The 18,048-nt window shown below is 45.5% G+C and overlaps 1 protein-coding gene across 1 annotated transcript in view; it reads left to right on the forward strand.

Moving 5' to 3' along the window:
* ajap1 (adherens junctions associated protein 1) overlaps positions 1 to 18,048 on the forward strand; it is a 35,035-nt gene that overhangs the window by 5,249 nt on the left and 11,738 nt on the right. Inside the window, exon 2 of the mRNA XM_037478531.2 lies at positions 15,214 to 15,965. Within this exon, the coding sequence (XP_037334428.1) occupies positions 15,214 to 15,965 (752 nt within the window). The remainder of the gene's footprint in view (positions 1 to 15,213; positions 15,966 to 18,048) is intronic.

The raw sequence follows: 18,048 nt of genomic DNA on the forward strand, positions 1-18,048 counted from the left end.
GAACTCAAAGTCACGCCACTTAGCGCTATGTGTCTCTTTGTCGGAGCAGCATCTGAAGAAGATTAAGCACCCATAAATCAGCAAATAAGGAAGTAGGAAACAGTGAGAATAAGTCGTTTTATTCCTGTGTATCTTGGCCGTGCAGCAAGCCTTCTTGGCGCCATTGGCGTGTGTGCGTGTGTGTGTGTGTGTGCGCGTGTGTGTGTATACATGCTTGTCTGTATTTGCCATGTCGCCTAGTCTCAAAGCTTGAGCACGCAGCCCTCCAAAGCTCCAGCGAGAGGCACTGCATATTCAACAGGCTGCAAATAGAGGCTCAGAGGTATCACGGCTCCAACGGAGGACGGATGAACCCCCTCGGCTGTGCTGCCTGAAACGCAAACACTCGCAGAACCGCGGCGCGAACACAAACCCACAAGGAGGGCCAAATCCTCCGCCTGCCTGACTGTCTGGTCCATGAATGCGAGTGGGAAATGATCAGAAAAAGTGGAGCACTTTATTGTTGGTCATTATGTGAAATATCACCGTAGGGCATTGTAGTTACAGGATAATGATAATCATCATAATTATCTCAGAATGTTTTTTCTTCTTTTTTTTTTTTCTCGAGGGTGACATTGTTGAATTCTTTTCTATTTATTCTTGCAGACCCTTCTCAAATATCATGTAAATGCCCCATGAGCTGCGGAGAAATATGTCATTAATAAACACATATCCTAAAAATAATTATATAATCTTATGTAACCCTTAAACAATGCGGCTGGTGTCAAAATCAGATTTATAGCCTCCCAATCTGCAGAAATAAGAAAAAGGTAATGTCTGTAAAGAAATTTCCTTCATTTTTATTGTAAAAATATTCATTGTAGCGAGCGAGCGTGATGGGATTTTGATAATCTGCACATCTCCACCCTGTGCTGCCAAAGGGACCTAATATGATGGTGATAGTGTGCATATAAAAGCACAAGGTTTATCAGCCGTTAGCATTCAGACGTCACGGCCATGATCTGCCCCCCCCCACCCTCCCACTCCCCCCCGTGAGCTTTTCTCAGCAACGCAGAGCCTTATCCCTGAAAAGTGCTTTACGCAATGGGAGTTGTGAGACTGGGAAGAAAGGCAAATGGGGCCAGAAAAAATGGTCGGAACCGGATTACAATAACAATAGAGCTTTTGAGGTAATGGTCCATTTTGAGCTGTTGCCACAGTATGATACAATCTGTGAGAATTATGGCCGATAAGAAAAAGGTGCTGCTGTCGGCGTGTAGAAGTCCTTAAGCGCTGCACGTCCCACCGCGTGACAACGCCACCTTGTTAACGCACATCATAAGCCCGCAGACAATCAGGATGAATGAGGCTCAGCACCTCACGTCGGGTGAAGAATTTACCTCTAGGTCCAACAATTTGCGAGGCGCTGGTTCAACAATGTGCCGAAGGTGGCCTTCGGCGTCACAACAGGCTCCATTGTGTCCAGGACTGTGGCCCAGGTGCCCGTAAAAATGAGTTTCAAATGAAACAATGCAGGAAGCCATATAGCCTCATAATTCATAACTGTCCAATATGCAGCGCCATTCATCAACACCGCGGCGAGCTCCTTTCAGCGTTTTGTATACCTTCTGACATCTTCAATTTGCTTTATCATTAACAGTTTATTGAGTTTATTGGACTGGAATGGCAGCGCCCTGCCATATTTCTCCCATTAGTAACACATTTATCTGCGAAGTTGGGCCATTGTAATGGTTGTATGTTTTCCCAAATGACGGTAGGGTGGTTGTTTCAAACTGTTCGTATGATCACAACCCGAATGTGTGGAATTTATATCCTGGTGCAAGTGGAGACCATTCCACTCAATCTAAGCGGCACCTCTCAAAACACAATTGGATTGCAATGTAGTGCCGCTATGCTAGATGGACCCGTGCAAGTACTTCTGTAGCGCTGTTGTAGTCTTCCGGCCACTCAAAGCGCTTTAACACTACATGTCGTCATTCAGCCGTTCACACGCATTCAGGCGGTGGTGACTAGGCGCACCAGGCCATCAGGACGAGTTACTCATTCGTACTCATTCACAAACGGCCCACGGGAGAAATTTGGGGTTAGGTGTCTTGCCCAAGGACACATTGAAATGGACTGTCGGAGCTGGGGATCGAAGCGCCGATCGTCTTGTTGAAGGACAGCTGATCCGCGGTCAGCACTCCTCTATCTTCATGTGTCAGTGATCAATGCGTCACACGGTGGGAGGTGAAAGTAATCGTCACCCCCTGGCTTCAGTAAATACCATGGCCCATTAATAATAATTAGAAAAACATGACTTTTTGCTATGTAACAGACATTTTGATCCATGCACTTTTTTTGGTTAGAGACAATTATCAGCAATTTCCCCTCAGCCTTAGGGTTTCTGAATGACAATTTAAGAGCATGTTATATCTCCATTGAATTTATTAATGCAGTAATTCACCTGATTAACCCTTTAGTGCTGCTCATCATATCTCCAAATTAAAATGTGTGATAGGTTTGACCCCTGAAAGGTCAAACGTTCAACAAAGTTCACATGGTTTATTCTCTGGGAAGCTGTATTGTCGCTACCAAATTGAATGGAAATCCATCCAAAAGATTTCCAGACACTTAAAATCTAACACACAGACGCTAGTCAAAAAGCTTTGCTTGGTTAAATATCTGAGATACAAAATTCAAGTGCAGTGATTATGTTTGTCACAAAGACATGAGGCCTTGCCTGAGTGAACATAAAAGAGGTTAAAAAGTTGCAAACAGCTGGCTTTTATACCTCCAGGTGGGATTCTCTAAATAATGTGGAGCTTTTTATGCCAACCCGGGTTGCATTTGTTTGTTGTCCCCAGTGTGTGGCAATGAACAACGCAAATGAGGATGAACACCTGAGAGACAGGTGTATTAGGAGGAGCATAATGGTCAGGCTGTGTGTGTGTGTGTGTGTGTGTGTGTGTGTGTGTGTGTGTGTGTGTGTGTGTGTGTGTGCGTGCGTGTGTGTGTGCAAGCTCCGTGCAACTAAAGAGCTTTTGCTCTATATACTAGAAATGTCCCCAAAGTCCCCGACACATGGTCTCCCTTCGCCCACACACATACACAGTGAAGATGATCATAGCAATACAAATAAAAACACTTTGTGACAAGGGAGGAGGAGCTTTGTTGTCATGTGGGATTCAATCAAGATGTTCACAATGTACAACCATACGCTAGGCTACACACACACAGCATAAACAAGCACCCATGATTACAATTACATTTATTGTTCGGGTTTCATGTTGCACCACTTAGCCCCTCGTGGCAGGGTCTGTATATTTTGAACCATATAGATTACATTTCTGTAAAGTTGTGGGACTGTTGTTTAACGATGATTAAAGATTTTGGCCTTCAGAAGTTGCGCCATCCCTTACTCTGAGGCCCCATCAATCTGAGTCATTGCACTGAAGACGTCTTACCCTGAAAGCCAGTCACTCCACAGACAGTTTGTTATTAGCTGACAGCTCTGAGCTTCATGGTTGCATATTAAACAGGGCTCGTGCATGGCGTGTACTCGAATGACGGCCCATTCCTCTGTTCTTCTATCTATACAAAAACAGTTGGAACTAGAGGATACTCAGATACTAGCTGCTAATGTTTAGCCAAACACTCCTTGACGGCCGCTCCGCTGTGTCAGCAGTTATCACCAGCTGTACTAACAATTGTCAATGAGGTCAATGGCAGCATAAACCAGGCAATAAAAGGGCTTCTGAGAAGTCACCGCAATGACGAGAAAGCCTTTTGGCATGCGGCCATCTCCGGCCTCACTAAATATTGAGCGGCTTCAAGCAGCGGGCCTCAAGCCGTTATTATAGCGCCACAAACAGCTGTTTCTCAAAGCCTACCCCATGAGATTGGAGAATCATTCTTTAATTCAAAAAAAGATTGAGCTCTCTTATGGGAGCTACGGCCCCGGTGAATATTTTTTCTTTTCTTTGATTAAGAAATGGTAGCCTTATGATATTCCTGAATAATGGATCATCATCCAGCGTGTCCTCGCTGTTTCCACCGCCCCCCCCCCCCCCCTCACAATGGCACCGTTGCTGCATCTCGTGCAGGGTACCAATCTCGGTCCTTGTCGTTCCCGCTCAGAATCTGTCCGCCCGGCTCACAAACCACGCCTGCGCCGCGATCAGCGCCCTGCAAGCCACGACGTCACTCGCATTGCTGCGTCCAATTGTGCCGCTTCCCTGGAGTTCTGTGCCACTGCCTTGCGCGCTGTGTCGGGCTTTCTCCCCGTGTATGGCAGGCTCGGTGGAACATACGCTAGAGAGAGAGAGAGCTGCTGCTCTCTTTCACAAAGAGAGCAGCAGCTGACATGTTCAGAGCTTCCATCTTGAGGCCGTCTCCGTATTACAGTACATCTCTGCCGTCCTCCTCTTGGAAGCCGTGATTATTCTGGGTCAGACTCTCTTAAAGCCACATGGGGGCTTAATGGGGCTGGGAAGGGCAGAGAAGGACCGCCAACATGTCCTCTTTTTGTTAATATGCTGCAGCAAAAAGCAACAAAAGCCCCCCCCCCCCCCCTAATCCCAGAGGGGTGAGAGTCATTTCTATAAGATGTGAATTTATGTTTTCCATAAGTCAGCAAGGCAATTACCAGCATATTGGAGACGATTCCAATGAGTGAGAATGATGCAACCATTTACTGTGCGTCAGCACTATTCATGTTTATTTTAGAGGTCGGTTCTAGTCTTTAAGAAGATTGAGCGGCGTTTTTTGACTCCCCAAGGCCTCACGCACTTCACGCACGATAACACGGCGTGAACCCTCCTGGATTGTGCAACGCTGTTATCGTAGTGTGACGGTGCATGATGTCATTGATGTACTGTACGTTCATCAGTCCCAGCTGACCAGGCAGTGATCTGTGGAGCAGAAGAGGGATGCTTTTCCCCTTGGCGGCAGAGAGGTGCACTTACTGAAGACATGGAGAGCTCACATGGGATTTTCCCGGGCTCAGCAATAATATCCTGACAGGTTGTAAAAGCTCTCTGAGCTGCTGACGCACAATAACACCATCCCATTGTCATAGCCATGTGCTGAGTGTTTGGGAGAATTGAGGCGGAATGCAATGTCGTAGTGACACACACTCGGCTAAATTTAGGGGCTTGGAAATAATTAAATATTTATCCCTTTCGGTGGAATCATGTTTTAATGAATGAGATAATGTCATAAAAAATGCTGGACACTTTGGTGGTTCTGATCTCATTTGAATTAAAAACATACTGCATTGGTAAATAAGGGGTTTTGTTATATATATATATATATATATATATATATATATATATATACACATACAACAGAATCTCTCTCTCTCACACTCAAGGGGCCATTGTCGTAATTTGATGAAGCGGTGAAATGCGGCTTGCCTTGCCAGTGGGGGTCCATCTGCCCTCCCACTGAGTCATCTGAAAGGAGAAGTGTCCTTGTTCTATGGCCTGGATGTTATCAGTTTTCTCCCCCTAGAGGAGCTAGAATGCCAAACTTGCTCCTTTCCTCCGTTCACTCTCTCCTTTCTTCATCTCTGCCACTCTCTTATTGGGACGCAAATCCCATCTCTATTTTAAGAGTCTTCTCACCGGTGTGAGCGGGCCGGGCAGAATCAGGGAATCAGGGATGAATGGAAATGAATGTATGAGCTTTTAGGAGCATCGCTCTGTCTTAAATGTATCCTCAATCCATAATCCTTTCACATTGTTCAATGTAGCAGCTCAGCTACTGGACCTACTGAATTGTCCCCGTCAAAATGACAGTGTGCCCCTGTGTCTCTAAGGTTTTTTTTTTTTTAATTCTCCACTGCTTCCTTTAAAGGAAGACATAATCCACCCACACTTCCCCCGGAGGGATTTCAGGAAAGCCGTGACATTATCATGTGTTTCAGACAACTTGGCTATAAATAACGTCTGATGCAATGATCTACACAGGCACTGAATGTCCGAATGAATTTTTTCAAGTGGAAACATATCTGATTATTCACTCAAATTCTCTCAATGAAAGGATCAACATTAAATTCCTTCAGATTTCCCCCCCATGGACCATGTACAGGATATGGTGTTAATATGCAAAGCTGCTTGGGAAACATATTCACTTACTAATGCTAACCAGATGTTAATATGCAACAGTGATAATAATCGCAGGGGCATGTCAAAGAAGTATTTTTTATCTGAGGATATGTTCATGTTTTCTGATTGGAAGAAAATACGTAAAAGAGCAGAAATTATTTTTAAATTGGTGTATTTACAGTAACATTACAGTGCTGAACTGCAGTAGAATAAGAAGATTCACCATGTAAACAACCTTTTTGTACACTCTGGAGACGCTGACTGGGTACAGTATTTATTGTGCTGGAACCAGCAGCAGAAGGTAAACGTGGTTGTGATGCTACAGTTCCACAGAAGTTCCTTCTGTAGTTTGATCTTGTAGACAAGAGATCCTCCCCCTTTTCCCAAAGGAAATATTTAACATGAGAGATGACTTGGGGGCAATCTTTGATATAGCAGTGTTTCCTCCGGGTTTACAGCCTCAGGGGGGGCGGAGGTTGTCATTTGCAAGAACCTTTATCACATCAATTGTTTGATTGTACAAAGAGATGCTATTTCTACCCCTCCCCGATGTAATGCGTGGGGAAACACAGTAAAGTATATGTAGACTGACAGCTGCAATTACCGACTACAGTGAAATTCCAGAGTTCAGTGGCAGTAGACTATGTCACAGAGATTTGGGTCGGGCGATGTTAACCAGCTTAGCGCATTATTGTAGATGCCATTAAAGCTGATTGAATATAAAGGAGGAGAAACCCACTGGATCATGTGAGAATATATTTGGATGGGTCCTATTGGGGATCTTCCAATAACTCCCGACCCATTGTGGTGATATTTCTGAGACTGAAGTACACTGAGGACTCTCCCTCCAGCCAAGACTCTCTAGATCCCCCCCCCCCCCCCCCCCCCCTCCCCTCTCACATTGGACATTACATTACTCACAGTTTAACACTAACCAAAGGTTTACAGCTTGGGGGGGGGGGGGGGGCTGCGGGCGGACAGAGACACATTTTCCGATGCGCCCATGTGCACAGAGAGCAGAGTGGGCAATTGTAAGACTTTCTTGGGGGGGGGGGGCATACAAATGGTACAACAGAAGGGAGTGTCAATGATCTGCTGGTACAATACTCGTTTCCAGTTGCTTTTCTCTGATGTGACGCCGGTGCGTCAATCGGCACGCGGAGAGCAAAGGTTTGGTTTGGTTATAGTGCGTGTTCAAGCTTGTATAAATCCCATTGTTTTAAAGGAGATACTTTCACAAGAGATGAACTACTGATTTGAATAATGGATAATAAGATTTGTTGTTACCAATGAAAATATCATCTTTATTTACTAATCGTCTGAATAACTTTAAACTTCGGGTAGATGAAAAAAAAAAAAAAAATGTCCCCGCATGGATCATCTTAAAATATCATGCCTGGGTGGGGACAAAAGGCCCCCCCGCCCTGGGTGTCTGAATATATATCGCATGCACTGACTGCATTTACATACATTGACTACATTTACCATCCGCACTGAACCACACAAAGGTGGCGGATTGATGGCATTTCCTTTTTATTCTAATGATTCCAGACGACATGCTGCGCTCCGCACAACACCGGCTCCATTCAAATGTCAAAAGAAAGTAGAAATCAAGTCGATGAAAACTAGTCTGTTGCTGAGATGCAGCCCTCCTGTGCGGCTCCCAAAGCCTCATTTTAACCTCTCGCCGTGTCTGTTTGGACCCACCAGAGAAAACCACCCACTGTAGTTTGAAACTTCATGAACTGCAGCTGATGAACCTTTCCCCCCGGTGGAGCGCTCTCTCACTATTTCTTCTCTTTTCTTCCTTTCTTCCAAGTGCCGTTTTTAGAAGTGTGTGTGTGTGTGTGTGTGTGTGTGGGAGAGACGTGGATACCACAGTTCATCGACTAAACGCTCCATCAATCGCCAGTGCGGCCGTGAATAAAACCGCTGGTTATTTTTTGCCACGGGGCTGAATAGCGGCACCCAGGGGAGAGCAAAAAACCCCCACTGAAAGGTCGAAAAAAGAACCCAGACTGACTCCTCCATAATACCCAGCTTTCCCTCACAGCTGGACTCACCTTCCGACGTGACACCTCTCAACGTCTGTGTTGTCTAGAAAGATAATGCGCGTTCGGCGACGGGGCCGCAGAGCGCCGCTTCCTCTGATGGCGCCGTGTGGAGGCACAGCGCGGCATGCCTTTTTTTTTCTTTTTTTTCACCTCCCTCAGGTGGGCAGCCCATCTGCTGGCTGCAAACTCCCAACAAGTTCTAATTAAGACCTACTTTGCACAAGGGATCGCAGTGTGATGGTGACACAGGCAAGTGGGCCAGAGATACGGTGCATGACCCAATAATTAGGTGCAGCATGTGATTGGCCGCGGAGATAATAGTTTTGTTTTACTGTGTGCAACATGACGCTAATCCTTCATTAGCCCCTTGTACTCTCATGGCAATCATTTACACACACTGTAAGGAAAGAAGCCGTGCTCTAAATTTAGACATTTTTAATTGCCCTGTGTGTAGTGCTTCTTTCATGCATTCTGCCCTGTTTTGCCATTCAGTGTCAACCTTGACTTCTAATGATGACGAAAAACATCCACTTTCAAAAGGGGCTTCAGAAGAGATTTTACAGTTTATTACTTTTTTTGCAGCGACGACACCCTGCCCTGTGTTTCATCCCCTTATCTGCCACATAATAGCCTACATCGCACTTGACCACTTTGATCCCTGCAGGAAGGGGGGGGGGGGGGGGGGGCAGCATCATCAAGCACTGGCCATCGCTCCCCTTTTTTCTATATACTTGACATGTTGGAAGCTTTAAGTATTTGATGAGTGAGCTCCTTCTGGGGGCTGAAATGTGGACCATCGGCGGATACGGGGGGCACTATCTGGCTTCTGTCTGACACGTGCGACATTTACAGGACTCCCTGGTAGAGTCATTCTAATCAAAAAAGGGGAGGGGGGGGGGGGGGGGGGGGTGTAAGGACTTTGTCCCGAATGCATTAGTTATTGTACTGCCAAAAGATACAGAGAAGCTTCAAAAGTGCTACGGCAGAATTCATCAATGGTGAAAAAGGGGAAAACATAACGGGCGGTGATAAAACAGCGCAGTCCTCAGCAGAGCGCCCCACAGCAACGCGGCGCGTAGACGAATTGTTCCTTCAAGGAGTAGCCGCTGTGTGAATGGACCCTTTCTTTCACTGCCCCCCCCCCCCCTCTGTGCTCGAGCATTTGATTCAGTCTGACGCCGCGAAGCTTTCTCGCCGACTTCAAAGGGCTTTTCCTCATTCATTTGGGTCTTTTGATGGCATTGTGTCGGCTGCACCAAGTGTCCGGTTACGAGGGCAGGTAAATTGCATTAAGTGCCCGTGTGTGACGGATTACTCGGCCTAATGTTTGCAGAGCGGTGCAGCGCTGCTTTTGAAGAGGAAACTGACAGGGAATTAAAACCTGAAAATAGAAAATAAGACATATATCATATAAAATAGATCCTCTTTGGTCACAGCTAGTGGTTTCCAGTTTCAGTGCTTCTCTGCACTTTTTGACCATAGACGTGTTATAAAGACACAGAATGTTATTCATGCTTTGCCAACTCTTGAATGCGATTGGCCTGCAGAAATCAACTTGAGTCGTTTTGATGTTGGGGTAAAAACGGGAAACCCTACTTATGTGCTGCTGCAGAGCGCTGGTGGCAAGCACGAAGATCATGTGTTTAATTTGGAGAGCCAGTCAGGGCCTAATCCTAACCCCCTTGACATTTGTAGGAAGCTGCAGAATAAGTTGGAAGTAGATTTACCGAATGTAGTTCATCTTAAATTGACACAGAGGGGTGAGGAAACTGAAGCTTGGTGAACTTGACCTCTTGCGATTTTTCTGTATTTGGCACCGAGAAACATAATCCAAATATATTGCCCCGAAATATCACATCTCGCATACCCTGTTACATCACTGGCTCTCCATTGCCGCAGGTGGACGAAGGACAGCCAAGGTTGGGATCCCACCCACACACACACACACACACACACACACCCACCTTCGCTCAGTTCTGGCAAATAATTTGTGTTATCGAACATATTGAAAGCAACATGGTCAGTGGATCAATACAAGACACAATGGAACGTGCCATACACAAATGGATTTATATAAGTAGATATTATGTTTGTGTTGTGCTCCATGATTGTGTGTGATAGAGAGATCAGAGATTCCTCTTTCACCTGCTGTCCGTCATGTCCTGGCCAAATTCACCGTTGCGGCGGGCCTTTTGCTGACCTTCAAACCCGACTCCTCCAGGCCAACCGAACCAACGCCACGTCAGAGTCGTCCCATCCCCCCCGCGTGTCCGGCTGCAGAATGCACTCGTCGTGTTGAGATCCCGAACGTGAAAGTAGCCGGTTTGGTTTCGATGAATACGGCCCGGATGGTGCGTACGAAGTGGCTTACAAACACGTGCGCCGGGGATGTGTGCTCATCCTCCACCGACAGACCCGTTTTTCAATTTTTAAGCTAAATGCAGTTCTATGCTGAAAAGCCATCTGCCGTGTGCCCCGCAGCCTCCGCCTGTGCTTTGTGAGAAGAGAGACATGCGAGGCGCCGGACAGCAAGGGCTCACAATCGGGAGCCGTCACAATTTCCACGAAAGGGATTTCCTGCCATCTTGTTGAGGCTTAACTATACACCGAAGTTAGGAATGACGGCATGATGGAGCATGTGCTCATAAAATAGGACACCAGACACACATTCCCACCAGAAAGCAATCTGGTACGTTCACACTGTGAATGCTGCACTTTATCAGCCATCTGTGCACTGTACTTCCAAATGATACTTTCATTATGTGGGATGTCAAAGAATGTTACACAGTCACCTGTACTTGATTAAAACTTCATATCATAGAAATTATTTTCAGTCCAATTCATCTGCAGCGCAAGCTGTTCTGTCTGTGTTTATAATTGTGCTCCATGTCAACCTTGAACATGCAAGTACCAGGACATACTTCTACTAGTGTGTGTGTGTGTGTGTGTGTGTAGACAACACATGTGCTACAATGGTACAGAATGTACCAAAGTGAATGCTGCCTGATACTGATATATGTATTCAAGAAACTATATCAATAATGTAATGGCTAATCACGGATTAGTACTAGTATTAATACTTAGTTATGTAAGTTATGTGTACATCACTCACAAGTCTGTGGACTATAGTTTTTAAGCATGCTTTTGGCATTTTTTCCATCTTGGTTTATTTCAAATCCGAAGTGACAGGAGAGGCCTTTCCACTGGACAAACATGTTTACTAAAATCAGTAAGAGAGTTAATAATGTCATAGTGTACTGTTCATGTCAATAATTGAATGCAGGGATACGTTAGGGAACACGCAACTGTATCCCGAAGGGGGTCGGCGAACACGATGCCTCAATGAGACCCGAGTGTGTCCCGACGGGCCCACGGTAAACACAGGTGGGACTTACTGATATAAATGATGGTCCCTCTCTATTTAGCGTGTCACAGCCTTTCTGCATGCGCAATGCCAGGGCCCACCTCATGGGACAGGGCCATGCTTATTGTTATTAATAGCACCTGTGTCAAAATGGCTGCGGTCAAAATGATCAATTGCTTTATCACGTAACACGGAAAAGGTGGACAGGAAATGTTCGTCTTCCGCTCTGTTTTCTTTTATTCAGCTAATTAATCTCTAAATATGGCAATGCTTCAACAGTAGGTATAAAGTGTGAGAAGGACAATGACGGTGAAAATACATTCATACATAAACTTACAAATAGTTTATTGCAACTAGACTTTTAGGGTTGGGTTAACCTGGGTATAATCTGGGTATATTATATATACATTCATATATAATTACTCAGAGATAAAGTTGACATGGAATTAGATCCTGAAACATTTGAGTGACAACTACACCATTTGGTGTGTCGAGCCTTATTAACTGTGTGTCATTTTAGCCTGAAGTTTATTACCTCAATCAGTGCTCATGCTCATTAATTAACAAATAATTAAACACAAATCAACTAATTATTATAATCTCTATCTCTACAGATTATTTACAACCGTCTGTCTTTATTGATTGTGGTATTAAATATGATGTTGTTGCCACTATAAAAATAGCATTCTTTCAAATTGTTATGTTTGGAATGAGTTATATCATTCTAATGTCTCCCCTAATGTATTCAATAGTAACGTCCCTGTTTTGTATTAGAAGCATCCCTTTTCTATAACAATCTACACCCAGCTTGATTTCAAAGTCAGAGATCTGCAGCCCTTCATTCACTATGAAAGGCTGCACTATTTCACCCCACATAACTCCATTCAGTCGCCTCTTGGGCAGATCAGGAGCAAATCCAATACCTTGGGAGTTCTATAATTCTTATGAATAAACATAACTCTGGGTGTTCAGAAAGGCATACTAATGCAATGCCATGTGCTTCACACTTAATCAGTATCTACTGCACACGCCCTCCTAAACGAACACTTAGTAAGATTTTATCGGCAGACTTTGGCCACTTTTGACTCAAGCAATGGTGACGGAACTTGTTCCCTGAAAGTATATCGAAACTCAATAAAGTTACATGTTGACAGCTCATTGCCCTAAATCAGCTAAGACGAGGGGTCTTGACGCACCCCTCCAGCAGCCTCATTCCTTATAGAGAGAGATGTTGTAGGGTAGGCTTTCCCAATAGATGGATTGAGATCAAACGCTTGGCGCCAAGGCAGTGCTCGCACATCGCCTGCCGTTGGAAAAGGTGAGAGAAAAAGTGTGGGCAGCCCGGTGAAAGGGTGTGAGTCCCTTCCACCGGTAAGTAACTTGGAGTAAAAAACCACGACGACTTCAAGACGTCGACACTCCGCGTTCTGACCATCTACACGTCTGTTTTTTCCTCTTCACTGTCCGTCTTGTGGTAATCGCATAACCAACTCAACAACGTCACGTCACAGGATTCCACACAGTTCTGGTTCATTGTGGATTCTCCCTTATGGACAAATAACTCTTGTTGCCATGGCTGCTCTGAAGTACAACTCTTTGTTGTGTCCATGTTTGAGCCCAGCGGGGTTTTAAAGTGACCTGCAGCCTATTTCCTCATGTCTTTCTGTCTAAGTGACTCTTTTTGAAAATGCTCCCGTTTTGAGGACTCTCGCTAACATCGGTCAGGGAAATGGGCTGCGAGGGAAAGTGGGCAGCGTTGATGTAACATTCCGTTAAGAGCTTGTTTTTGTTTTTGTTTGATTGTTGTTATGAGATTCTGACAACGTTACGGAAATGACCCTACACAGGAAATAAAAATGTTCCCTGCCTTTGTCTCTCCTACACGACAACAACTCTGCCCCTGGTTTCCACTGTCGTCTCCCGGCATCACGTAACCTTGCCCTAACACTTCCACATGAACAAGACTCTCTCCATAATGTCAAACCCATATAGATGTACCAATAGGGAGCCTGTCATGGCCCTCGAGCAGCTCTGGTCCAGGTTGGAAAAATACCCACGTTTACCCTTTAACAAACATGGCCATCAAACATTTTACTTCTCTTCTTCTCTGCCCCAGATCACTTTATGTATGATCAGTGACCCCCACCTCCCTAATCAGAAATTGCACTACCGTGACATGGGGAGTTAAACTTCTCCTCAAGTGTGTTGCTTTGTGAAGTGCCAGGATTTCAGTCTGAGGCTTCACAGCCAAAACACTCACACGACAAGTTATTGCCCATATTTCTAACTGTCCTTAATACGCTGACCTTGTCGCTGCTCTTTAATGGCCGCATCAGTCACCATTTATGGCTCACTCAAAAGGCCATTCTGGATTATTCATCAGTTAGTGGTTTGCTGGTCCTGCACAAGTCAAATGAAATGTGGGGTAAGTAAGACAATAGTAAAAACATTTGAAGATGTTGACCCGGCGTCACTTGGAGTGCCTCAAGTCCTATTTTTCTTTCATTAGAATGCTGAATTATGCCGGAATTTAAATGTAGCAGCTTTTCAAAGAGGGATGTGAGCATAAATCAACGTGCTGTGACTCGTTCTGAAGGTCAACACACTCACAAAACCACTGCATAAGAGTAGTACAATTGAACAATCCACTTTGAATAAATAAGAACTATTGTGAATATTGAATACATTTAAATTCCGTCTCACTTGAACAACATTCACATTTCTAATTGTCTAGATTTCCCAACGGTGGCGTGTCTCGCATTATGCGTTGTCTTGTTCCAAAGTCACTGCGGCTTACGATGCGATAGTTTGAGAGCTGCAAGAACATGACTGGGTGATAAAACTAATGACGGACATCTTTGTGTCGCTTCTGACAGGCGATGAACCCTTTCACACTTTTCCGCCCGTCATCACCTCGGTGATGCTTCCAGAATGAGTCGTCCGTGTGGGCTTAAATTGACCAAGGACAGCAGAGATGAAAGATAGCCCATAATGAGGTTTCTCCCTTAGGAATCAATGTGTAGCTTTGTAGCAGGGGCCTCTGAAGGTTGCCTGTAAAAAGATTCCCGGCCTGAGCAGCCGGCCTGTCTGTCACCTCGTCACCCTGTTTCATGGGGTTATACAACAACAAAAGAGGTTTTGGGGAGGGGGGGAGGATTCCTTTGGATACATTACTGCTCTATCTGTGCTTCGTGCTGTGTCTTCTGCTTGCATGTGACCTCCCGATCATTGTGCTGCATAATCAAATTGCCCTTTGGGAATCCGATGACTTTGTTTCTGAGGGAGATAATGCGGAATATGATGATCAGCTAAACCAGGCCTGACCTTGTGTGTCGGCGTAATCACCCCCCCCCCCCGGATTGATATGAATCTGTAACATCAAGGATAAGTCATCGCTGCTTTTGACTGCTGAGAGCAAAGAGTGCACATCCATAATCTGTCACATGTTGTACAACATTTCCTTTGCGCCCCGACTTTTGAACTGCGATTCAAGAGACCCGCGCCCGAGAACCTAATTATTATCAAAGCTCGTTTGAGGAGGAGTTGAAGAAGTTGTGGAGTAGAACTTTGCCGGCAGTGCACGGTGGAGGGTGAATGCTAATGTGAGTCTGGAAGGGGCGGCGACAGAGGGAACCTCATTGGCATGGTTGGAACACACAGTGAATAAAAGGCCTTCTCTCGTTTGCTCTCTCTCCCTTCTCTGCAGTCCGTCTGCTTCCAGGCCAGGCAGCTGTGTGGGCCAACGGGTGTGGATCCTGCTGGCCGTGACGCACCTCACCCTGGACTTCTCCGCGTGCAGCCCCCTCAGCGAGAGCACGGGGGTCAAGCTCACGGCGCAACCGGCGCCTCGCTCTCGGCCTCGCTGGCAGCCGGTGTGGGACGCGCCCAACAAGCTTCACTGGAGAACAGCCGGCCCGTTGGCCCGCCGCCTTCTCAACTCCATCCCCCCACCCCAAGACGGCAGGGCGGGGATCGGCCCCAAGGTCAAGGGCCAGAAGCATCGGAAGCCAGCGCAGAAAGAGCCGGCGGCGTGTAAGGAGTGCCGGCTGAGATACTCTCAGATGGAGACGAGCGACCCTTTGGCTTTAGTCGCTCCGGCGGTTCCGCCCAGCGGGAGCAGAGGAGGCGCGGCGGGGTCGTTACTCAGAGCCAGGAGGCAGCTCAAATGGGGCGGCCACGACAAGTCCCAGGAGGGCCGGACGACCACGGTGGCCGGATTTATTGACTGGGGACCCACTGGGACCGATGGCGTCGATGACAACGGCAAGCCCAACGCAACGCTGACCACGAAGGTGGTGGCTACCATGATGGCCACGAGCCCTAGCACTACAACCAGGCTCTCCCAAAGGACGTTCACTGTGGTGACTACCCCAGAGCCCAGGAGGCTCAGCACCACCAAGGCCACTGTCAGCACAGGGGAGGCGGAAAAAACCACAAAGCCATATGTGGACACACCAGGTAAGACGTAGAACAGCTTTTCACCTGTCGTGAATTTCATTGGTTGCAATGAGGTCGTCCAGAAATCCTGGTTCACGCTGCGTTTGTTGCATCTCTGTGCTTCAGTAGCACTTAACAGACTCATCCATGCCTACAATACAGAACAGGTATATGGAGCTGTTAGGAACTTAGTTCTCTTCTGCAGGTTGTCATTAAAAAAAAAGAATAGCGCACTTCACCTTTAACTAGAGGCAGTTTACAAATTCATGAAATTGGTACCGATAAGAGATCCGCATGGCACAGAAATGAACACCGGTAGTGTGTAAAGTGTTCTTTACCCAGATAAATTAGCTTCTGCTCTGCGAAGTTAAGATGACTTCATTTGTTTCATGCAATGAAGTATCGAAGCAGACCTTTGCACTCAACATTCTTAACAGGCCTTTTGTCTTTGCTTGCCAACGTGCATGTATTAAACTAATTAAACAAAACAACCGGATCAGGAATGTGACGAATAAGGTTTTTTAAAAATCCTCTGCTTGCGAGGGGAAAAAATATGTGGCATCAAGATGACATTTGGTTGCGGCAAAGGTCACAATGCATACAGAATGGAGGATTTTAAAGTGGGTAAATTGTTAAAATTACCCCTTTTTTATTCTTTGTAGCACAAGACTAATGATCCACCTATAAAATGGGAGAATAGCAACACATTTACGGAGTATTTACATAATTCACACACCGCTCTCCTCGTGCCTGAATTACCTCCATTAGCCCGCAGGATTTTTATGGACCGTCCCTCTGTGCAGTGAACACACAACCCTGCAGCCAGACATATCGGATTTAGCATTTCATTAAGCCCGCGAGGAACACCTCTTTTTAAATAGACCATACAGGTAGCCATAAAGCATAAGTCATGTTTAACAACTTGTGAAGCAAGCACTATGCTAATTGCACCCATTTGGTGCATTAATATAAATGTCATGAAATGAGGCAGCAAACAGAAACGGTGATCAAAAGTCCTTGGCAACCTCCTACTCAATTACATGAAAAAGGTCTTAAAGCACAGCGGAACAAAAAATTGCACTCACTCTAAATATTGATTTTTGGCTTGATTATGGATTATTTTTATGCAAGAAAAGTTCCCTGTGCTGTTTTCTCACTCCAAACACTTGAGTCACACTGTTTTGTGGAGCTGTACTCGACCTTACCGACCTCCATAGTATTGACAGTGGTGGTTTTAACCGTCGGTCCTGTGGGTTCAATATGTTCAAAACCAGTCAAACAAATACAGACGTTTGTGTTCCAATAGAACAACTATTGCCCTTATTAAAACAAAAATACAACCGTACGCCTTCTGAGTGTCATCGTAAAACACTCATGTAGGAACACAAATGATCATAAAAGTAGGTCTTAATGTCTGCGGTATGAATGTATACTGCCCTGTGGTGACTGAGGTGTACATGAAATGGCAGCATGTAATTGTCTTGTCAACAATGTTGTGATGCTTTTATTTTTTCTGGCTGGGAGGTTGGTGGGAGACCGACCAAGTGCTTCAGGGTGACAGCTTGATATTCCATCCGAGGGGAAAATGAAAAGAAGGTTCTCATTTCTTAGAGCGGGTGCACATTATTGTACCAATAAGCAGAGTGTGTCTCAGAGCAGATGAATAGAATCTCTTCTCAAAGCAAAGCAGAAAACTTTTGTATTTCCTTCACAACCCATTAACCCGTGTGAGCCTCATATTGGCCCCAAGGCAAGACATAATTACCACACGGACAGCACAGCACTGGATGGCTGATAAAACAAAAGATTTACCAAAGGAGAGGTGCTTCACTTGTTCTCTTTCTTTTATCTTTCCTGCTTTGTCTTAGAACATCTTTATGGATTCTTTACATTCAATCGAAGTCTGAACTACACACAAACGGAGACAGGAAAAACTCGAGTCAAAGGATCTTAATCAGGAGACAATTCAACTCAAATAGATTTCAGCTTGAGGCTTGGGATTTCTTATTGCATGGATTCAGCTCAGTGTTTCCCCTACTATTATAACAGACCCCTCCCCCCTCAACAGTTTAATATTAGGACTACATTGTGGTTTTATTGTGCA

This window comes from Pungitius pungitius, chromosome 1 (genome assembly GCF_949316345.1).
Source record: "Pungitius pungitius chromosome 1, fPunPun2.1, whole genome shotgun sequence".
Taxonomy (NCBI): Eukaryota; Metazoa; Chordata; class Actinopteri; order Perciformes; family Gasterosteidae; genus Pungitius; species Pungitius pungitius.